This window comes from Sander vitreus, chromosome 11 (genome assembly GCF_031162955.1).
Source record: "Sander vitreus isolate 19-12246 chromosome 11, sanVit1, whole genome shotgun sequence".
NCBI classification, from domain to species: domain Eukaryota; kingdom Metazoa; phylum Chordata; class Actinopteri; order Perciformes; family Percidae; genus Sander; species Sander vitreus.
The window spans coordinates 16,259,726-16,282,322 of record NC_135865.1 but is presented as its reverse complement, the minus strand read 5'-3'; the positions used below and the strand labels follow the sequence as shown (position 1 = coordinate 16,282,322).

The window sequence follows — 22,597 nt, the reverse complement described above, 5'->3', positions numbered from 1 at the left end:
TGATTAGGGAAACAAATGGTGTCTGCTACTGGTCCAGGTAGCCTAATAAAAGAATAAGCATTAAAGAAGGAAGCATTATTTTCCAATGCTTTACTTTATAATTCCTGACTGATTTGGTAGATTACACACAGATGCAACACAGTTAAACACCTAGAGGACTAAAAAAGATGTGGCAACCACCAGAACAGCAAGTCTCATAACAGACTTCTCTTTCTTCATGCACTCTCACAGTAGGCCTATTCCAATGTATCCGGTTTAAGAATGTAAAGCCAAATTAGCTCCCTTTATCAGTTAAGTTAAGGAAGCTAAACATCCAAGTAAATCGTCCAGCAATTTGCTATTGTATGTGAGTGTAAATACCCATATTTTAAGGTTTGTTTTGAGTTTACAATTATTTAAAATAAAGACACAATTGTTCCTAAAGCGAATTTAATAAGTTAAGACATGTAACATGTGCTTACAAAGACAACAGGAAAGTAGGTTAGGTATGATATGGTTTACTTTCATCACAGAGCTCTAATTGTTCTTTCTGCGCGGACTGATTCTTCGGTAATTAACCCATGCACACCAACTTCACACGTAGGCTACTACCAAGCAGACTGCTTTTTTAATGACCGATTCTGAATCCATTATAGGCTCCACACCCACCCCACGATTCAACATGCATTCCACACTAATGCTACATTGTTGCATTGACGTTTCATTCTGCGTTCCTTCTCTTTTTCGCCCATATAAACACACCGTAGAATGTTCGGGTGCTTTAAAACGCGAGACGTCACAATTCACTATACTGCTTGTCAAATTGCGTCACAGACCATAACTGTTTTACAGTTATTGTGGTTTGCGTTAGTGGATTGGATGGACACAATATAATGCAGTCCGTAGGTAGTGGTGGAATACAACTAAGTACATGTACTCAAGTAGCCTACTGTAGGCCTACTTAAGTAGAAGTTTGAGGTACTTTACTTGGTATTATGCTATTTTATACTTCAGAGGAAAATGTTGTACTTTTTACTCCACTACATTTATCTGACAGGTTTAGTTACCTTGCAGACTAAGATTTGACTTGATGCTTTGTTATCATGTTTTACAAGTTCAGTTTGTACGTAGAATATAGGCTACAATATATAAAATAATTCAAATAAGCTCGACCAACAACAAAACCGCAACAAAATGCTAATTACACATGCATTAGTAATAATACCACCACATAGGCCTATATGATACGTACAAGGGTCATCTTTCAGCATAATGAGTAGGCCAACTTTTACTTTTGATACCTATTTGGTGATAGTACGTGTTACTTATAGGATTATTTACACACACACATACACACACACACACACACACACACACACACACACACACACACACACACACACACACACACACACACACACAGTCCATTAAATGAACTTTTCTGCTACTTTGATGATAGCATATAGGCTACTATTCAACACGTATCTGGAAAAGCAAGAACATTAGCCCAAGTAAGTTGCCATTCGGTCACAGCTCTTATTTTCATACAGCATCCACAAAAATAACACTGGGCAGATATTGTGTGACTATGAAGAAACACAACATAGACGGGGTAATACAGTCTAACTGTAGCTAATAACAAGAGTGAAATAGCTGACCCCCACTCATGACTAAAACGGTGATAATTACTGCGTGGAAATGGGCATGTTGACAGAAATCCCCCCTATAATCGTTATCAAAGAGAAGCTTTGATCCAGTTATTGTGTGCGTGTAAACAGCATGTCATATATTTGAAATAAATAAACTGAACATCGTCAGTCTGGGGTCAAGTTTTCAGTCGTGACAGTCACCAGTCCACTGTACATCCCAATTCAAAAACACGCAAACAATCAGTTTAACATGTCCTCTAATTGCTTCAATGTGTTGGATACAATGACCATCTTGTGCTGCGAGCGCTTCCGTTGTCAGTGTTTGGATACAACTGGCAACCTCATGACAATCATCGCTTTTACTGGTAATGACAGAAGTAATGTTCACTTTAATTCAGGACATGCACACCGAGGGAGGCGTCTACTCTTCCATTGAAGACTGAATTAAAACACTAATAGAGGCCTACAACAAATGTAGGCTATAGTAAATGCCTCAATCCTGAAGCTTGATGGTTAGTAGGTTTTCCATCAGATGATGGAATTAAGTATAGGCTACAGCCTAAAGTGTGTTTGTGCTACTGTTTTAGGGTCACAGAAACCTTCATTGTAGCCCATTTTAATTATTATTTTTCAATGTTATATTAGATAATTCTAATACTGAATGTGTGCCGTTAATTGAAGCTTATATATTCATTTTGTTAGATGGCGTATAGGTTACATTTTTTTTAAGACATTTTTTTTTTTTTTTAAGTTGAATTTGAGCATTGTGGGGAAAACAACACAAGGCACGGTGTCGCCGTTATGTTTGGTCGCTGTTACTATTTAGCTTACATAGTCTGTCATCAACATTTTCATACAATTGAACTATTTCGCTGTAACGAGATTTAAAACACTAAATCAATTTAGAGGGGGATATGGCTTTCAAGGAGGATTTAGGAATGCATTTCTGAAAGTTGACTATAATTGTTCCTGTTGTTTTCTTCTAAACGATGATGGACTGAGGCTGCTCTTTTCTGTACTGACTAAAATTGCCGATCTTTCGTGCAAATGTATGGTTATAACAAATTGCTGAGATGTGGGGTCTGAAAATGATCACAAGATTTAAGAAACTAAGAAAAAATATTGCAATAGTCTATTCTAAAATATGAATTGGGACTTTCAACTTGCAAATGTTAAAGAAGTGTGCTATTCTAGTTTGTGCCCAATAACAACTAGCTTTCGATTCAGGACGTAAAGTCCTATTATTGTGCTATTGTTTTAAAACTGCCTTCTAAGTCTGGACTATCCGAAAACCTCAAGTTTTATAACATGATCAGAGAATATTAGAGAATATCATTTTATAACGTAAAATATTTTATAAAAAAATATTTTTTCTTTAAAGACACGTTTGTTTTCTTCAATATAAATCAATGAATCCATGAATGCATGTTGTAGTCTATGGTATGGTCCATGTGTTGCCTATACTTGCTTGTTCCAGCTATGAATGAATTGCTGTAAGTCAGACTAAAAGACCAATATCGCCCTCTAGCGCTCTCATTACTTTTCCAATGAAGCCATACTGCTGTGTTTAGGTCTGCATAATTCAGTTTTTCTTCCATTTGATTTGATTAGTGCCGTTAAATTGTTATAATTAATATATTTGCACAAATTTAAGAACACTCCAGATTTATCAAAGGTCTATTTTGTTTCCTCTGGTGCAGCCCGTATGAGGTAAAATTAGGACACATGGCCTGGTTTAACATTTAAATATAAAATAAATTCACCAGAAGATAAAACTGCATCGGACACCAGTCAAAGTTAAGTTGTATCCCATCGGCGGAAAGTGCAGTTAGAGAATAAACGTGACCATTAAGGTGGGGGTGATTTCCTCTAAAACAATTCATTGACCAGACACCCTGTGGAAAAGTGTCTACATTCTGTTTGTCAGCAGCAAACGCCCCAGAAAAAGGGGATTTCAAAGAAGAGTGTAATTACTGGCCAGGACCATAAACTCATTTAGGCCAGACGTCTAGCCATTTCTATAGCTTTATTGGACCGAGTTTCTTCCTGCTTTAAAGCAATTATTCGTACAAGTTGGACAATAAATTGGAAATCAGCCGCAACACCTCTTACAATCGTAAACAATTTATTACTTCTACGTTTCAAAGCAACCGATGGAAAAAAGAAAAGTGAAATTCAGTAGGCTATGTAACAGGATTTAATGTTACCTGCAAATAACAACATTGCTACTGTCAAACATTGACTCTATTGGGTTAAAGTTTGTGTTGTATTATAAAAGTGTGCGGCTGCAAGATATTGTGCTGCAGCTGCAGTCTTACCGAAAACAAGGCCTCAGCAGATATATATATATATATATATATATATATATATATATATATATATATATATATATATATATATATATATATATATATAACAATCTAAGTACTTAGGCTGAATGAAATTAACCACAAGTATGCCAGCAACGTGCAGATAAAAAGTTAAATAAATTAAAGGAAAATTTCAATCTATGCATTGATGTTTGAGATCAAATATATCATTGAAAATGCTTTAGTTTGTAAAAAAGCAAAACGCACGCCTATAGGCTTTTTTTTCATTCACACACCTTATGGGAAACAATTTCAAAGTAAAGAAAATAAGTCAATGTACGGTTTACTGATGCAGTATCTCCGTGTGTGTATACCGACAACAGACAGCAGTCAAGTAGTTGAAAATGTTTTATATACAACTCCAAATTCTTAACAACTATAAAAGCAATACACATATGCATGTTTTCTACTGAGGGGGGTGGGGGGAGAGGCTCAACAAATCCGATGAACTGCTTGCGGTTGTGTAAAATGTAAAACAGAGAGCAGTTTAGATGAAACATAGCCTATTTGGTGGCTCCTGTCAGACTCTCACCAAGACATATTCCTGCACATGTGATTTAGATGCATATTTGGCCAACACTTTAGGACACTGACACGCAATATCACGCTATACCTATGGACTAAAAAATGAAAATGGCTACCGAGGCTCCTACCAAAATTAATTTAATTTTTCAGATGGCTTCCTTGGTACAAATGTGTGAAATGGCAGTGATTTCATAGCTGCTCCTTGCCGCCGCTGCTTTCTTTCTTCATCTTCTTCATTTTCATCCTCCTGTTCTGGAACCAGATCTTCACTTGTCTCTCGGTTAAACTGAGTATGCGGGCCACTTCATAGCGTCGGTCTCTTGTCAAATACATGTTGTAAAGGAACTCCTTCTCCAGCTCTAATGTCTGATATTTTGTGTACGGGCATCGCTTCTTTCTCGTGGAGCGTGCGTGAATCCAGTTTGCTGCAGGGTTGTCTGCAAAAACAGATACATATGAAGGAAAGACATCAAATTGTGTATAGGGACAAATTAGGGTTCGGGGACCTGTGAAGACACTGGTGTGGTTGCAGGAAATCAAAAGCAAAATGTAAAATTGTTTAATGTGACAGACAATGCGTAAAGATGACTATTTAATTACATGTGCTCCTGTTTTTACTGGTAGGCCTATAGGTAAAATAACATCACATAGAAAATAATCTAGACCTATATGTATCCCTAAAGTCTAACTCAGGTAAAATCTCATCAAAAAGGAACAATGTGTATCAAATTTGCACGTCCTGGACATGACAAACTTTAGGATCCCCTAGCAGGGCGGGTTTTTCCACTTCCCGAGCCGAGGTAGCCTATAGTACGAGACACTTTTATAGGTTAGTAAAAGCTCTAGTTTTACACACCCAGCTCATGCAGTTCTTAGGGTTGTAAATCAGCATTGGCTATTTCGTTTACTTACTTGGGTCAAGTTGTTGTTGTTTCTCCTCTTTGGGCTCGCTGTGGCTCGAAAGCTCACTTCCACTGTGCTCTTTGGTCGCTTTTTCTGGACACTCCGATACTCCACACGCGAATTCTCCGGCGAGCGGCCGAGCCTCTGCCTCCAGCGTGTCGCACTCTGCTTTCGGTGGCAAGACCCCTGGCTTTGTCCCGTACGGCCGACTGCTGGAGTGAAATCCGGCGAAAGAAACGTGGTTGGAGATAGGGTCCATCCAGGAGCGGACGCCTACATATCTGCCGTCCGAGCCGGGGAGATGGGACTGGTGGTGGTGGTGGTGCACATACGGATGATAAATCCCCTGCGGGTGAACAGGGGACCAAGACGACGAGAAAACGGCGGACTTTGGTGCAAAATTGCAAGAGGAGAAGTCTGCGTTGTCCCCAGCACCTGACGGCCTCGGCGTCACCGTGTGCGGAGCCTGAATAAAGCGAGCACCGTACACATCCTCCGGCTCCTGCCCCATTATAGCGTCCACATAGCAGTTACTGAGAGTGCCACTGGAAGACATTTTTGATCTCTTCCTAGTCATATAATAAGGGTTGCACTGTTACGGGAAGCTTCCCTCTATGAACAATCATAGTATTTTTGCTTGCCTGCATCTACAGGGATTGGTTACATGGATCACGTGGTCATATTTACCAATACAGCGAGTAAATCAATCCTGCCCTTTTTTTTCGTCGGCAGGTTTAATTTAGCTTTTCATTTCACAAATAATAAAAAGCCCCATCAGATGTGACTGGAGGGAGAAAGCAATCGCTCAAATGAATGCAAATGGGGTTTTCTGTTTCTCATGTGCGGGTGGCTGCAGGACGTTGCAACAATACAAGAAGATCAAAAATAGGAATAAGACACATTTCCCGCCCCAACACACACACACACACACACACACACACACACAGTGCACCAACACCCCGTATCTTACTTAATGTTGGAGAAGAACACTCTGATATCGTCCTGATGCCCTCAATGCTAGTAAAATGCTTTATAGACTTAAGGAGTCCTTGTAAAATAGATGTAATAACATGTTGTAAAATAACAGACGCCATTTCCGTTCACAAGGCGGTGTATCCATTGTTAATATTTGGCGAATAAAAACACATTTTCTGGATTAGTTTGATTTTTAAAAGCTAAGACGGAAACTGAAGTTGTGAAAGTATTGTATTCATTCAAAGACAGGCAATTATGTCTTTATGTATCAATAAATGTTTTATGAGGTGTGTGTGATTATACATGCCGTCAATAAAAAAGAAAGAAGGAATAACGACTTGGAGAAGCAAAGTCCGTCTGTGTGTTGCTGTATAAAAAGGTGTCATTTATATGTAATATCTCGCCTTTTTTTAGTAGAAATACATTATTATTTGCTTATTTTGAAAAATACTTTGTTGACCTTCAGGTCAGAAAATAAGAAGCAAATTTTAAGAGAAATAGTCAAGATTTAGGTCAAATCTGCAGACTGGAGCAGACCAACAGTTGCATGTAATTTTATCACAGATAATCTTAAAATATGAAGTTATCCTGTAGTGCAATGAAAAGAAATGCAACGTGGCTGCTGAGGCCTGTGTCGCTCGGAAGGAAGGTTAGAGCCGAGTCTTGCCTGTGAATTTGTGCTTGAACATAACTTAGCCGGCCTGATGGTCCTTATAAGACTGTTAGTATAGTCACAAACAGGCCTGAAAAATAAAAACACCATCTTTGTTTGATTACACGACCTCCGCCCCTTTGCGTCTCTCTGCTGCACTGTTCGTATACACAGAAAGGCTGGAAAATATTTTTTACTTATTTTGGTTAAGTTGTTTGTGCTTAATTTCACAACTAGTCTCTTGTTTTCAGTTTGTCTTCAGTGAGCTGGAATATCTTTAAAGTAATGAAATAATATGCTAAGTGTTGCAGTTTCCTAACAACTAGAAACTGCATTAAAACTGCTGGTAGCCCACAAACTAATTACTTTTCATGTTTTTAGGCTTGTAGGCTTATCGTCAGCTCATGTTGGAAACAATTATACTCACATTTAGTAAAATTAGAAATACAACAGGAACATTTTTAGAACAGCATTTATTTTCTTGCAGTAGCTAACGTGCAGCTCGTTTGGAAGATGTAACCTATTTTTCTTTCTTTTCCTCTCTTCATAACCGTTTTATGCAAACTAATGACTGCGTCGATGCAAATAGGCTAATACCGAAGATTTCCACGGTGATATAGGCCTAGTCATTAATAACAAATACTTGTAGACCAGATACTTTGATAGCACATCAAACACAAAACAATATTATTTGATAATTTATTAAGATACGTGCTACAAACATGCAATCAATTCACAGATTAACATCGTTTTGAGCCATAGAAACATCACACTGTTGAGCAAATGGCTTGCACTTACTGTAAAACAAATGTTGCACTACATGACAAGAAATGTGCTTTCATGACTGAAAATAGGAGTAAGTCTTTTCCAGCTCGCCATCGCGACACAAAAGAATATCCATGTCTACAGGCTACAGGGAGGAAATCTACTTTTCCAATAATTTAAGACCAAAAAGTGTTACCCTGATCAAATAAAACAAATACACGACGCCACCCAAAGTACTAAAATTGGCTTAGGCCTATATATAGTCACAGTTTCGTTGAAATTGAAGATACACGTCCAATGCCAATAAAGCATCAAACTGAAGATGAGAGGAAATAAAAGACAGCTAACCACAGACACATGCACGCTCACGAAAAGGTGAGATTTGAGGTCAGTTCACGGATGCGGTTTTCTCTGTTCATTTTCTTCAGTTTCATCCTGCGGTTCTGAAACCAGATCTTGACCTGCCTGTCGGTCAGGTTGACGCCCCTGCTGATCTCTAGGCGGCGCTCTCGGGTCAGATACATATTGAAGAGAAACTCCTTCTCCAACTCCAAGGTCTGGTGCTTTGTGTAGGGACATCTTTTCTTTCTCCCACTTTTTGCAGTTAACCAGTTGCTTGTCGGCGTGTCGCCTTTGCAGTCTGTAAACAATCAAAATTAGAGACATCATCAGTCATTTAGCGATTCTGCTTGAACAAACTCTTACCTGCTGCTTTGGATTTTACCTCTGGGAAATAACACACGATATAAATGTTTTCCCAGAATAAATAAAATGCAGGGGATGTTATTCGTCACGTAGCCTATGACACCACTATTAAAAGATACATTAAATGAAACCCTCCCAACTGATCAAAACGCCTACCAGGATGACACCTTTATACAGCTTGAAACATGATCAACAACTCTATTCTAATTAGTTTAAAATGCATTAACATGTTCGATGATTAGATTGTTAAAATTATCAACTTTAAAGTGAATTTCAAACACTGATTTTGTCATGTTCTAGTTAAAGATACAGACTCATATTCAGAATACACAGCTGCAAATGAGCCAATTCGGGAAGCTGCATGGAGTGATTACATTTTGCATTCATGCAACAAATATGGCAATCATGTTTAGCTGTGAAAACCGTTCACTAAGCCAAAATATAAAGAAAGTTTAGTTTTTTTTAAATGCACATTATTTGAATTTGCATTTATCTGAGCAAAGAAGGACACCGTCTGCATGCTGCATGGTAAAACCATTCACTGTTGCCCATTACTGCAACCTGAGAAAGACTCTCATTAAACATTACGACTTTAGGGTTGTTTGTGTTTTATACTTGGTTTTATGATGCTGGAGCCTTCTCAGCACTGCAGCGCCACAAGATAAAAGCTTTCATTGTAGCCAACCCACCTTTCCCCTCCTTCTGAAGCAGTTCAGGACTGGACACAGAGGCTTCCATGGAGCAGCTTTTCTTCCCGGAGCTGGACTTTAGATCCGGGCTTTCTGCGGGGACGGGTGTCCTTGAGGTCTCGGGGTTTTGAGGGACGTCGTCACTTTTCTTTTCAACCTCTGTAAAATTAGAAGGCGCCGACTGCGGTTTCGGGGTGACCCGGCTGAGCTGCATCAGTGTTGGGTTTGGACTCGGCGGCTCATGGCAGTAGTTTTCCTGATGTTTCCCATTCGCATAAGTTTGGCTCAGTCTGAAATAGCCCGGAACCGGGATCTCGGGACCATCAACAGAACAAGGCTCGGAAATAACGTTAGAATATACGGGGACATCTGACGAGCTGACATGTTGTACTCTCTTATCGGAGTACATGCAGCAGTTACTCTCTTCCTTTATGCTCTGTGAAAATGTACAGTTTGACATCTGACTGGACGGCTCTATTCTGCAGGGTCTATTCGGATCAGTCCAGCTATCTATTTGAGGTATGTACGAGTGGACATTCATGCCCATATTTTGGTGGTTGACCTCCCCTCTTTTGCCGAAAGACGGCAGGAGTCCACAGGTTTGCATTCCGTAAGTTCCCATTTGTGAGCCAGACGGCATGTACATGTTGCTGCTGGAGTAAAAGCTGTCCGACCTGCATGCACCAATTAACGAGTCCACTAAAAATGGGTTTGCCGCAGGAGAGCTACTGGGAAAGGACATTTTGGGGTGTTAAGTTCTTTAGAGGAGAGAGATGTCCTTTGTAAGCTGACATATCTAGGAAAAACAATCTCCGCGTAAGTCAGGATGCCTCCCGACCACATGACAAGCCCACCAATGAGATTTGAAAATGGCCTTGAGACGCAGCCTCCTCTCCCTGCACACACACTAGCACTGCGGATGCAGACGTGGTCAACAGCGACACCTACAACACGGACTTGAAATTGGTGTAGGACTTAACAGAGACTGTTCAACCAAAAACTGAAACAATCAGATTTTTAAAGACGATTCATCAGAAAACAGTCCACCTTCATTTGAATCTGACGTGTGTAACAATTGAAGCTCTATGACATGTTTTAAATGAGTTCAATGCTTCAGAGGATATATGTGTCTTTGTGTGAGAGACCGAGGAAAGGGAGTGTGTATATGTGCGTGTTAAATGCTGCCTATGGCGCATATAGGCGACAACTGCAGACTGTCTGAAATAATGTAACCATCTCTACTGAATTTAATGTTTGCTTGTATTCATATCAACCATTCACACCAACAACAGAGCTCACATTAAATGTATTTTGCAAGTCTATTTTACTGTTTCGAATATCTTTGAATTTAAATAATTGAAAACAGAATAAAGATGACAAATTGATTTACATATACCCGTTTGCTGTTTTTGCTGCAGTTTTTTCCCCATTATTTCAGATTTTGAGGTTTGTTTTATTTCTTGCTCTTATATTACAAAAAAATAACAACGGGGGGGGGGTTTCTGGATCCTGTTTCGTTTTTGTAATAAAACGGCATCAAACCATTCGATGTAAGGACAACGGTCATTTAGATTAGAACATGTCAGCAACAACATAAGGAATGTATAAGGTAAAATGTGGGTGCACCATTCACACATTTAAATTGAGCTAGGCTACTAGAAGCTCTGTGTGCATGAAGGTCAACATTATGACCCTGCAAGGCTTTACCTCTCAAATAAACTCCATGACGGATAGAAAATGGCCTTTATTATTTGCACAGATTATTATTAAGCACATTATCTGTATTTTTCAGAGGTATTTCCGATGTTCAAAATAAAAACCTGGCAGTGTATAGGCTGGGAATTATTTTGCTCAGGGCTCCATTGTTTTTGTCTGCAAGGATGGCAAATGTGTGCAAGATAAACAGTGTGCCTGTGAAACTGAGGGGGGGGGGGAAACACATTGGACCTGGAAATATCCTTCGACCGAAAATCAGATGTTAGGCCAAAATAATTGCAACGCTCCTACAGGTGTTTACAAATACACAGCACACAACTTGAAATTTTGGTATTTATGCGATAAGCTTTAAATAATCCTACAACTTGTTTGAGAGGTTGTGTAGTTCTGTCTTCAAGGCTCTTATATTTACAGGCGGTTGTAAATAGCATCATGTCTAGTATGCTAATCATCTCAACATCACAGGATTCACAAACAACAAAATAAAGGCTTGTTAACCCAAATTTAATCACTGAATTTGTATAGAAAATACATTCATCGGTATACCACGTTCGGTTATTTTAGCCTAAAGGAAGAAAAAAATAGCATTTAACATCTGACAACATTTTGTTTTAATTATCATGTTTCTTATAATGGCAATTGCTCAAATGGGATATTTTGCATATCATGTGACGCACTCATTTGAAAAAAAACAATCTTTATAATATGGTAGTATATTCTCCAGGTAGGCTATAATAAATTCATATATGCACACAATGTACCGTAAAAGTGGAAAAAACTAATTGGATCTCGGATTATGCAATAAAATTAAAAATAATAATAACAATAATAAACCAGGAGATCCATGAATATTTCGAACAGAAAAGCGCATAAAATAATAAAACAAGGGTGGAGTTAATCGAAAAAATACACCGACATTGTTGTAGTTTCAGGTAAAACATTCCTTTTTGGTAATAACTCTCATATTTTAAGAGCAAATAGCCAGACACAGATAAACGATAATTTAATAACAAGTACAGCTGCAACATGAAATCAAATGAAAGCAAATATAAAGCACATTTTCTCAATAATCCCCCCACAATATCTGGAGTCTGTAGAGAGAGATTGCAGTGGCCTAAGGCTGTGCGGCCTTCATGTAAAGATAAAAAGACAGGAGTAGACATATTTATTTAGTTTGTCCTTTCAGAAACACTTGACTTGTAAATATAATTGCCGTCTGGAAGACACAGGAGTTGCATCGATTAAACTACAATGACTGTAATACTTATTGTGTATTTAGACTAACTGTTATTGTTTTCTTAAAACGAACTAGCCTGTAGGCTACTGTTGAATGATTTGATTTAAAAAAAAAAGAAGGGATTTTGTATTTAATCATTTTTAAATCAAAAAATGTACAATCTGTTGAAATCAAAACACAATACGGGCCACTGGATGGAGTTAGAATAAAATAAGAATGTAAACAAAACCTGTGTTGAACGGATTACTAGGACACTGAATGCTTTTCATGCAGGTTGGATGTTAAATTTGTCTGAACTCTGCATTTCCATTTACACACAAAGCTGCAAGTCTGCCCTCATGTGGACACAACGAGAAGCAAAGTGACATGCCCTACACAGTTGGAAATGCAATTTCACTGTAGGCTATGGTGACAACCCAATTAAACGCTTAATGAAACCTCAGTTTTATAATAGCCTTTTTGGGAAATAAGTGTAGATGTGATGCATCACAAATGAAATTATATTAATCTCCAAACTTATTTTTTCATAAAAGAAGCTGAATACAAGGGGTGTAATTGTTCCTGCATAGAGCTAAAGTTAAAATAATCACATGAATGATATAATAAAGCGACTGTTTGTGTGGAATGAATGCGTTTATTTACTCCGCCCCTTTGATCATAAAAATAACAGATATACACTACTGAGGTAAAGCATGGCACTCAGCCTGTGGTCAGTGTATAGTGGAGCTGCACAAAGGTGGAAACGTTTGGCCTGCATTAAATCAAGATAAAAAAAGATTGAAGATTAAATTGAATAATTACAATATTTCTCCTTCGCAGCAGATCTAAAGGCGTCAAAGCCCAAATAAAATATTACTTGTTCTTTATGGCGGTCCTTGTTAGAATATCATCATTATATCCCAGCTAACAACTATACATGTGTCCCAACATTTCAAAAGGAGCTAAATATGGACGGGATGCGCAGAAATCTCTTGAATTCTCCAAGCATTTGTAGCTATGGAGTAAAACTACTTTGGTCTGGGGGTTGGGTTGGGACACGTTCAATAGCCCCCTTATTTAGACATTTACAGCTATGTTTATTATACTGTCTAGACGGTTCAAGGTTTAGTAAACAATCCAGTGTTTGAAAGCAGAGGAAATAACAGGATTATACAGGCCTGCAAGCGCCAAATTTCTCCATTGATGAATCTTTAGAAGAAAAAAAAAAACTTTTCTCGTGTTGTTTTTGTTAGTTGTGGATAAGTTCATGGGACAAGTTTCGTGACTATCATAAAACACTTGTCGTGTCTACTTTATTTCACACCACAACGTGCATTACATGCGACGTATACATGGACATTTCACAAGGAAGAAGCCTACATATATTTTATATAAATAATTTCAAAGCACAGCTAGCGCTTTGCTGGAATATTTGTTGCCAATAACGCGAAAATATGTAAACACAAATAAATAGAAGCAGTTTGTAAAAATAAGGCATCTGCAAATCCCAAATTAGGTAAAATGAACTTTTTAGACAGGATTACGAGGATTCAAATATGCAGAGGAGACCAGTCTTTAAAATGTGTGTATATAAATGTAAAGTGTGTGTGTGTGTGTGTGTGTGTGTGTGTGTGTGTGTGTGTGTGTGTGTGTGTGTGTGTGTGTGTGTGTGTGTGTGTGTGTGTGTAATGTCAGGTATCAGAATAAAGGATTCCCAGTAAAATACTGAAGGCGGTCGCGGTTCAGCTTTTTCTCTTTCATTCTTCTGTTCTGAAACCAAATCTTCACCTGCCGATCGGACAGGTTTAACATCCTGGACAGCTGAAGTCGCTTCTCTTTGTTAATGTACACGTTGAAGAAAAACTCTCGTTCAAGTTCTCGGATCTGGTATTTGGTGTAAGGACACCTCTTCTTCCTGGACTTGGTTGATGAACCTGCGCAAGAAAAAGAAAACGAGAAAAATTGAAGATCAAGTACTAAAATGTAGACTACAATGCAGTTAACAGGTTGACAGATACATGTATTTATCCATTTATTTGTGCACAAAGGCCTCGCTCTGCGCCACACACACAATGAGAGAAACAGTGGAATCTGCATTAATATGAACTTACAGACTACTGCACTGATTTGATGTATAGGTTAGTGTATGTAGGTATTGCATTCCCTAAAAGTCTTGCACACCATTACCTATAAACCGATGAAATACACTTTCATAAAAACGAATTTCTTTCAATTCTCTAGCAATACAAATCCCTTCCAGCAACACATTGTTGTTGTCAGACACAAGCCAACCTTTAAACTATAACTTAACGGTTTCCCCATTGTAAATATCTTTACAACCGTAAACTAAACCTTATAGGGATATAAAATCTTTTGCATGCTTATAAAGAGGCACATAACCCTGGACGGCCACGGAGGTGGACACAGTGCAGTTCAGACGCGCTTTTGTCTAACTTGCACACTTTATATCCAAGACAAAGGGGAGAATACTTACTCTGTTGCTTGTTGTTCTTGTCGCCGCAGTTGGAGGATGAGTCCTCGTCGGCGCTCCCACTCGGGTCAGCTTTGTGCTGCTCTATTTTGCTTAAAGCCTGATTGTTATTCGCAGCATCTCCGGGAGCAGCAGAGTCTGTCTTTTGTTTGGGGAGCTCCGCGTTGGGCTTGTCCGAGTTAGGATTGTCCAAAAACTGGTCAAAGCCCTGTGGGAGAACCCCATTTCGGCCGACACCGGTGAAGAAATTGCACGGCGAGCTCGTCCCACCGTGGTGGCCGTACAACGACTCGTTTTTGAATATCACATCCGCCCTGCTGCTGGAGGACTGGATCAAGTCCCGATGCATTATCTCGTCCGTTGAGTAGTAAGAAGCGTAATTGCCCCTGTAGTGCCATTTGCTGGGATGGTCCAGTCCATAATCCCTGAAAGCGACTTCTCGGACAGGTTGGACTTGGGCTATGTTGGGAGAATAGGGGAAATTAATCTGACACGAAGTAGTCTGCGGTAAAAAGGAGGAGACTGATGTAAAATCGGGCGTCGAAACGTAATAAGTACAGCTCGGTAAATACATATTTGACGCACAGCTGCGATCATCGTATTCCGTCATATCTCTTCTTCCCCTTTGCCTCTTTGCAACAGAGGAGAGGAATTGGCAGCTTGACTGTGTTAAACTTTGTCCATCTATAGCACCACAGGCGCGGGGAAAGACCCCGCCAGGGAGAGAAAATCGGAAACGTAGGCAGACCTGCAATACATCTTGATCGATTCTTGAGGTAATTGTGTCATGTGATCCAGCCAAGAAATTACCATACATCAATATCAGTCATTAAAAACTGTCCGGAGAAACTCATGTGAGCGCATGCAAGAGACTTCATTGGCTCCCTGGCTGCAGAGGAAACTCCTCTCCAGCCTTCTTACCCTATAGCTCACGGAAAAAGAAATTTGTGAACCACCGCTGGATTATTTAATTGAAAGCTTTACAGCATCATCGTCATTGTATAATGACATGTAATGACAGCGGCACGCGCTCAATCGTCCATAGATTTGCGCACTTTGGAGTAGGCAGCGTGTCTTTGTAGCAACAGTTAGGAAACATTGAAGTTGACCTCCGAATTCAATGCAAAGCTTGAGGAAAATGGCACCAAGGCCACCGTGTCTGCACTTCCGCTGCACAGTCAAACCAGAAGCCTGTGGGATTCACAAGCGTGTCATTACGTTGTTTTTTTATGCAAATACATTTTAGGGTTCATTGCGTATAATCACTGAGCACCATGATGGTTGGAAGACATGTAAATACACAGCAAAAAAAAAATATTGTCAGATACAATTATCTTGGCCTGCAACATGGTGCGAAAAGGCTCAGGCGCCACAAAAGAAAGAACAAGACCACAAACCACTGTGCTATTGTAAATGATACTGCAAAGCATACAACCAAGCCCGTGTGTACCTCAACTTTAAACTCTTTGTATTTAAATGTTAAAGTATTAGGCCTTTATCCAGCTTGTTTTTTCATTTGTTAAACATTAATAATAAAAGCAGATGAACGCGCGTGAAAACAGCCAAATAAAACAGCCCACGGTATGCTATAGCAAAATGCAGGAAAGTTGATTTCAAAAACATAAGCTAAGTCAATCGCAAACATGAATCACTAAGCACATTCAGCATGGCCAAGTCCAAAACAACTGGCTTTGACCGTCTGTGGTCTAGGTGATGTCCACCAAGCATTTACCAACAAGCCTCTGCACCCAAATCATTTTATCGCACGAAGGCAGCCATGCCCATGCCTGCAGAGTTTAGGCCCCGAGATCTTCTCGGTGGTGAACACTGGTAAACGGATACACGCCTTCAAGCCTTCATCAATATTTTCTGTTTGCTATGGTGAGTATGATTTTCATACTTTATTTTATTAATGTATGAAAGTAGGAAAGGGAAGAAAAAAGATTTAAAGAAAATCAAGCCAAGCACTTCATAGTTTTTGCCGGCCCGATGCTGGACAGTTGAAACTCAAAACTATCGTGCTAATTGTGCATCAGTAAAACGCAGTCTGAAGGCCAGTATTGTAGTCAGAGGACAAATAGATTATTCACTGCTTTAAGCCTGAAGGTCACACGCATTGTATAAGGAGCTTCAAGGCGACTGGGTTTATTGTTATTGGGGGTAAAATCAGCTCTGTGGTCGGGTTCGTTTTCAACCTTTACCACACTTGAACACGTGGAAAAGCCTCAAGCAGTTAACACCATGCAAAACAAAGTTTGTGTTTATTCATAAAAATTAGGGTGAAAATTACTAATTTATCTTCATCCGACGCGCAGTTCACAGAGAGAGAGAGAGAGAGAGAAAAAACACATCTTTAGCCATCACCAACAACCAACAGTATTGCAGTGAAATGCTAAAGAATATGACTAAATTTTCTCAAGTTCTCAAACAGAGGAATAAACAAAGTTAAGGCGACTTGTTGCTTGTCACTTGTGTGACTGTTTCTTTTAGGTTATGGCTTTTATTGCTTCCATTTATCTGTTTGTTGTAACGCATTTTGAAGTGTAGATTCTCCTTTATTACCATTATTATCATCATCATCATCATTATTCCTCGATCAGTTGTTCTACTTTTGCTCTAAAATATAATGTAAAGTGTAATATCTATTGTTCTGAGCGTTAAATAACATTCATATATGCGCTCAGGAAAAAAAAAAATATTACTCACATTTTCACTTCAACATTTTAAATTACAGTTTTTCACGTTACAATTAAAAGTTTAGAGAGACCAAACTTCAATTTCAACTTAAATTGTCCTGCGGCTTAGCCTGTTTTGTTGCGCGTAATATTCCGTTTAATACAACCATTTTACCAAATATAAACGAGAAGCTACTTTACTGTTCATAATTAGCCTAGTAATCTAATTTCAACATCCTCACAAAAACGTAGCTTTGTGTTAAACATTGCGGGAAGTAGCAATGCAAAGTCAAACTACCTTGACCTTAACTTTGTTTTGGCCCCCCCAACAATCTTAAGGAGCTATGACGCTGCCTGGCTGCGTTTGGCAGTGAAGCAATAAAGCAACAAATAGCCTATACTGAAGAAAACCGTAGGCTATCTGACGCATAGAACACTTGTTACCGTAACTGTAGCCGTTCAAAATAGTCTGAGCAATAAAAACTAGCGATTTAAGCTGAAAAACAGACAAACATCGAGTTGGGACAACAGGCCTGCAGCATATGAGTGTCAGTGTTGATTGTGTGAACAATAATAGAGATCTGTTTTCTAATAAACAGTCACGTATGGAAGCACCATCTCTTCGCGTTTCATTACAAATTAATGGATTAGAAACGTTCTTTCATTAACATTTGAATAATACTGCAGTGGCATGGTTTTGTTACAGTGATGCGGTGAAGATGACGTGATAATGAATGGGAGGTTCCATTTATAGATTCACGTTCATGTTGGCTAATGTTACAGCCTATTGGCGTGTTGGGGGTTGATAGCCTAATTCTTTGATAGTTGCAGTTTGAGCCTTTAAAACTAGACTGACCACTTGTGACCTGTAGGCCCTAACAATTCTCATCCACAATGTGGAAACAACAATAAAGTGTTCTGGTACATATATAATGTGCTAAATAATATAAACAATGGCCCAATTACTTAGCACAGACATCGACAAAATTGCAATTACGCACAGATAAACCATGTTTTGGCGCTTAAAGTGCACTCAATATCACTACAAAATAAAGGATGCATACAGTATGACTGTGTGTGTGTGTGTGTGTGTGTGTGTGTGTGTGTGTGTGTGTGTGTGTGCGCGCGCGCGTGCGTGTGTGTGTGCGTGTGTGTGTGTGTGCGTGTGTGTGTGTGCGTGTGTGTGTGTGTGTGTGTGTTGCGGGCAGGAATTACGCGTCAGCGCTGAGTAAAGCTAAAGAACATGCAATTCGACTAACATGGAAGAAAATACACAAATATAAGTTAAACAAAACGCACGTGCATGTTTCTGACATAATATTTCTAAAAAGTTGGTGATTTTGTTGTGCAGGCTGTGAAAATAGATGCATTTTTGAAGCTGCTTGATAGAGGTTAAGACAAACATTTAGGAATAGCTGGATGCAGACTAGGAGGTTTAATTTAGAGTGGGGGATTGTTTCCCAGAAATGTGTTATTAAAGTGCCTTTGTATAAAGACAACACATATTTCCCTTTCATTATCGATTTATAAAGGGAGGAGTATTGAGTTTCTTTAGTGAAAGGTAACACACGCATACGCGGGTCTTTCCACCACTGCAGGCAGCCAAAAAAAACATAAATGTCTCCAAAGGAAATCCTCTCAAATTCTATTTTAAAATCATCAGTCAAATTTGGTGAAAGAGATGCAGACTATTGACACCCTTTGCTTGCATATTGAGATTAAAGATAAATATAATGATCAACCAGTGAGCGTGAATACTTACAATACAAGTTTAACTCGCCATTTAATACACTGGCAAAAAATATAAAATGATTTACATGATGCACAATCACTCGTCTTCAGGTAATTTAAAAATTCTTTATTTACAAATGTATTCATCTGCAGGTTGCGTCGATTTTACAAAATCTTTGTCCGTGCGTAAAAAGATGACTAGTCTAATGGTATCCTTATAGATAACATGCTTTCTGTGATGATGTATACATGAGTTAAATCCGAAATTATTTATATTAAAATGTTTAATTTGTTATGTATTGTATAGACCTACAGAGCAAGAGTGATTCTGATGCATCTGATTTGTTTGGATAGCAAAACAAAAACAGGTTTGACAACAAAAATCCACTCTTATTTAAATACAGTTTTAATGTTGTTCAAACCAACACCATCAGAATGTGTCGTGCACAAACACTTGTTTTTCAGGCATTTGGAGTAAATACCTTATAGCACTATATAGCGCAATTACTTTCCATCACAGACCGAGTCGAGGCCATAAAACAAAAACAGTATTACTTGGCTCATTTAATCAGATTTACAATAAATGGGGGCAAATCAGGCATTTAATTCAATATCAGCAATTAGGAAATAGACATGCAATTTAATAATATATTTCGCAAAACGTAATGTTGTATCCGTCCGTAAACATGAACTTGACTGTTTGCTTCGACATTAGGCCCACAGCACTTGCGCAGGCCAGCATACAAAATACACAAACGCATATAGAACCATATTCCTGTTTAAATAGCTAATAGTTTTGATAGACTTTTGAGCTGGATAAGAAACATAGCTTTAAAGGTTAATGATTCCGCGGCTACAGGCCAGAAAGGAGTCAGGGCCTATACTGCGCATTTGATTTCAATATCAGAAATGAATCGATTATATCTTAATCTGCAATACATTTTCATTACTATTAATATCACTGAACTTGGGACTGGATACAAACTGTAGCCTCATGGCAGGAATATAAACATTTATACACAGCCTAGCTATACAAGTTCATGCCACAAACCGAAAAGTGTGTGCAAATGTGATGTGCTGCAACATTCATGGTACAACACATGTTCCGTGCGCTGCTGGTCATGATCAAGTCCAAAGGTCATCAGTACACGGAGAAAGTATGTTCGCGCATCATCAGTCGTTTCTTCTTCATCCTCCGGTTCTGAAACCATATTTTCACTTGTTGGTCGCTCAGGTCCAGTCTTTCTGACAACTCTTTCCGTTTCTGTCTGTTGATGAATTCATTCATCATAAATTCATTCTCAAGTTCATTAAGCTGTTGCTTAGAGTAAGGCTTTCTCTTCTTTCTGGTTCTCACTTGTGACGAGCACCATGGGGCACCTGGAGGGAGCAGAGGTAGAAACAAGTTGTATACGTTAAATTAGCACCAACTTCAAATAGACTGAATGCAATTAACTGCTCCCCGTAGCACTGCTTATAGCGTTGCTCACATCTTACAAAAATAAAAAATAGTTCCATAACATATTAGAGGGCTGGCGTACTGTACATAGATGAAATATGGCTGATATTACCATAAACCATAGCCTCTATAAGGATAGGAATATTAAAATAATAATCATGCCACAGGAGATGTAAACTGGCCATAACAAAGTCATTTTGTGTGTGACATCATGAGTTCATATGACTAACTCCTATATAACAATATTCGCCAATGGAATGTATGTGACAACAAGAAGTACACATGTACTTAGTGTTATAAAATAGTTGAAGCAACAACATAGTTCTATGAAACAGGCTACTTAACCTTCTGCGAAAGACGTCCTGGAGCATGAGTGACTAGATGATGGGTGAACGCGATTCTGCTCCTGTTTGGTGCTGTTCACATTTAGTGGACCTGCTGAATCGGGATCAAGTTGGGCCGCAGAACTGTGAGAACGGCTGTCTAGGTCTGAGTAGCCTCGGTCAGTGGCGGGCCCATGCTCCCCGGCATAAACCTCATCACGACTGCCAGACTCCTCTGTCTTGTGGTTTGTGACCTGAAAGCATCGAGCTGACTCCTCCAGATGCGCCTTGACGTGGCCGCTGGAGGAGTTCGTATTTATAGACACCGAGTTGGACAGAAACGGCGGACAGTAGCCTCCAAAGGCGCGGCTCTGTGGTGGTGCTGCTGGTCCTGACGTACACGAATTTGAAGTCCACGGAAGCGTGCACACCTCTCTCCTATTGTAAGAGATCTGGTGCAGCCCATGTATGTGGGCTCCATTACCCCGCAAGTTGGAGAAATACAGCGACTCAGGGGGAGTTAAATTCAGCAGAGAACCAACATAGCCGGGATTTAAAGGATTCCGCTCACACATTTCCATGGAGCTTTCCTCAAATGCTTCTTGCAAGCCTTTTAGCAACTCCTGAAGAATAAAGGGTAGGTAATTGTTGATTTGTTAATACAGCGTCACGTGATATGCAAAATATGTTGTTCCGCCCCACCCTTGCTCCCAGTCCTGCAAAGCAAAAATACTCCATGAGGAAATATTTAGGCATGAGGAAATATGTATTGAGTGGGTGCGGGATGAAGTTCAATTCTAACCATCTGTTTAGTTGGAAATATCATAAGAATTTTTGGCTTATGTCAATTTCAGTGTCCGGGGTCTTATTTTAAAAGCACATGCGTGGAATATCTTGTGGTATCATTGTGCTGTGACATGGAAGAATAACAAGGTGACTGACCCATATAGTAGCCTACAAGGGTAAATGCAGGGCCTTAAATGCACCACAGGAGACCCGAGACAATCAGAATCAGAAAAGCTTTATTGCCAAGTACGTTTTTTACACATACAAGGAATTTGTTTTGGTGTTGTAGGTGCACGTCACACATTCTCTAAAATAAGTTAAACAAACAGGTTAAACAGAACAAACAATATAAGTATAATGCACGCCCGCATACATTAAGAAATACTTCCAGTGCAAATGAAAGGCTACAGAATACTTTTTGGGCTGTAACGTTTAAAACAATTCTTACACTGGCAGAAAATACAGTCCATAAAAGCACAGTATAGACAGGTAGATGTTCATTTAAAGAAGTCATAAAAATCCCTTTTCCCCACAATCTCAACAATGCCACAATAAGCTTTTCACATTCATTAGAGGGCCATTGTATTAGGTTACATTATATTAGCCTTAGTTTCGTGTGGTCACTCCCTTGTAAACAATGTAGCCTTCATTCGTGTCTGCCTCGAAGCTATATGGACTGAAGACAACGTGGGCAATATAATGAGATGGGCTATATCTGCATTTCGAAAATTCACATCGACTTTAACAGAAACTCGAATTAGTTTGAAAATACTGTTCTGCGTTTACCACCGGCAGGTTTAGACCTAATTTTCTTATATTTGTAATGCCATACCTAAAATAAACGTATCTAGCCTACTTCTGCGGTTTAGGTTGATAGTGTTTTGATTTCCGGAGGGAAGAAAAGGAACATTACAGGCGTCTCTGTACTAAAGCTTCTGCATGGCACTCCTATACGACATAGTCAAATGGAAATAACCCGCCCTAAAGAA

The 22,597-nt window shown here is 39.1% G+C and overlaps 4 protein-coding genes across 4 annotated transcripts; all 4 read right to left on the bottom strand.

Moving 5' to 3' along the window:
- Positions 1 to 4,298: 4,298 nt before the first annotated feature.
- hoxd9a (homeobox D9a) lies at positions 4,299 to 6,047 on the bottom strand. Its single transcript, XM_078262808.1, has 2 exons — positions 5,435 to 6,047; positions 4,299 to 4,959 (listed from the first exon to the last, which is right to left on the bottom strand). The coding sequence occupies exons 1-2, from the start codon at positions 6,000 to 6,002 to the stop codon at positions 4,712 to 4,714; spliced, it is 816 nt and encodes a 271-aa protein (XP_078118934.1). The 5' UTR covers positions 6,003 to 6,047; the 3' UTR covers positions 4,299 to 4,711.
- A 1,705-nt stretch (positions 6,048 to 7,752) lies between these two features.
- Positions 7,753 to 10,036, bottom strand: hoxd10a (homeobox D10a). The gene is made up of 2 exons (XM_078262807.1): positions 9,212 to 10,036; positions 7,753 to 8,457 (listed from the first exon to the last, which is right to left on the bottom strand). The coding sequence occupies exons 1-2, from the start codon at positions 9,951 to 9,953 to the stop codon at positions 8,183 to 8,185; spliced, it is 1,017 nt and encodes a 338-aa protein (XP_078118933.1). The 5' UTR covers positions 9,954 to 10,036; the 3' UTR covers positions 7,753 to 8,182.
- A 3,709-nt stretch (positions 10,037 to 13,745) lies between these two features.
- On the bottom strand, positions 13,746 to 15,259 carry hoxd11a (homeobox D11a). The gene is made up of 2 exons (XM_078262806.1): positions 14,638 to 15,259; positions 13,746 to 14,077 (listed from the first exon to the last, which is right to left on the bottom strand). The coding sequence occupies exons 1-2, from the start codon at positions 15,242 to 15,244 to the stop codon at positions 13,842 to 13,844; spliced, it is 843 nt and encodes a 280-aa protein (XP_078118932.1). The 5' UTR covers positions 15,245 to 15,259; the 3' UTR covers positions 13,746 to 13,841.
- A 4,019-nt stretch (positions 15,260 to 19,278) lies between these two features.
- On the bottom strand, positions 19,279 to 21,403 carry hoxd12a (homeobox D12a). The gene is made up of 2 exons (XM_078262805.1): positions 20,845 to 21,403; positions 19,279 to 20,420 (listed from the first exon to the last, which is right to left on the bottom strand). Exons 1-2 carry the CDS (start codon positions 21,401 to 21,403, stop codon positions 20,182 to 20,184), a joined length of 798 nt encoding a protein of 265 aa, XP_078118931.1. The 3' UTR covers positions 19,279 to 20,181.
- Positions 21,404 to 22,597: the final 1,194 nt, after the last annotated feature.

Excerpts from the sequence above, each read along its gene's own strand:
- hoxd10a (XM_078262807.1), bottom strand. The coding sequence starts at position 9,953 with ATGTCCTTTCCCAGTAGCTCTCCTGCGGCAAACCCATTTTTAGTGGAC. Across the intron at positions 8,458-9,211 it reads GCTTCAGAAGGAGGGGAAAG|ACTGCAAAGGCGACACGCCG; the intron begins GTGGGTTGGCTA and ends GATTGTTTACAG.
- hoxd9a (XM_078262808.1), bottom strand. The coding sequence starts at position 6,002 with ATGACTAGGAAGAGATCAAAAATGTCTTCCAGTGGCACTCTCAGTAAC. Across the intron at positions 4,960-5,434 it reads ACAACAACAACTTGACCCAA|ACAACCCTGCAGCAAACTGG; the intron begins GTAAGTAAACGA and ends CTGTTTTTGCAG.
- hoxd11a (XM_078262806.1), bottom strand. The coding sequence starts at position 15,244 with ATGACGGAATACGATGATCGCAGCTGTGCGTCAAATATGTATTTACCG. Across the intron at positions 14,078-14,637 it reads CAAGAACAACAAGCAACAGA|GTTCATCAACCAAGTCCAGG; the intron begins GTAAGTATTCTC and ends TTTCTTGCGCAG.
- hoxd12a (XM_078262805.1), bottom strand. The coding sequence starts at position 21,403 with ATGGAAATGTGTGAGCGGAATCCTTTAAATCCCGGCTATGTTGGTTCT. Across the intron at positions 20,421-20,844 it reads CAGGACGTCTTTCGCAGAAG|GTGCCCCATGGTGCTCGTCA; the intron begins GTTAAGTAGCCT and ends TGCTCCCTCCAG.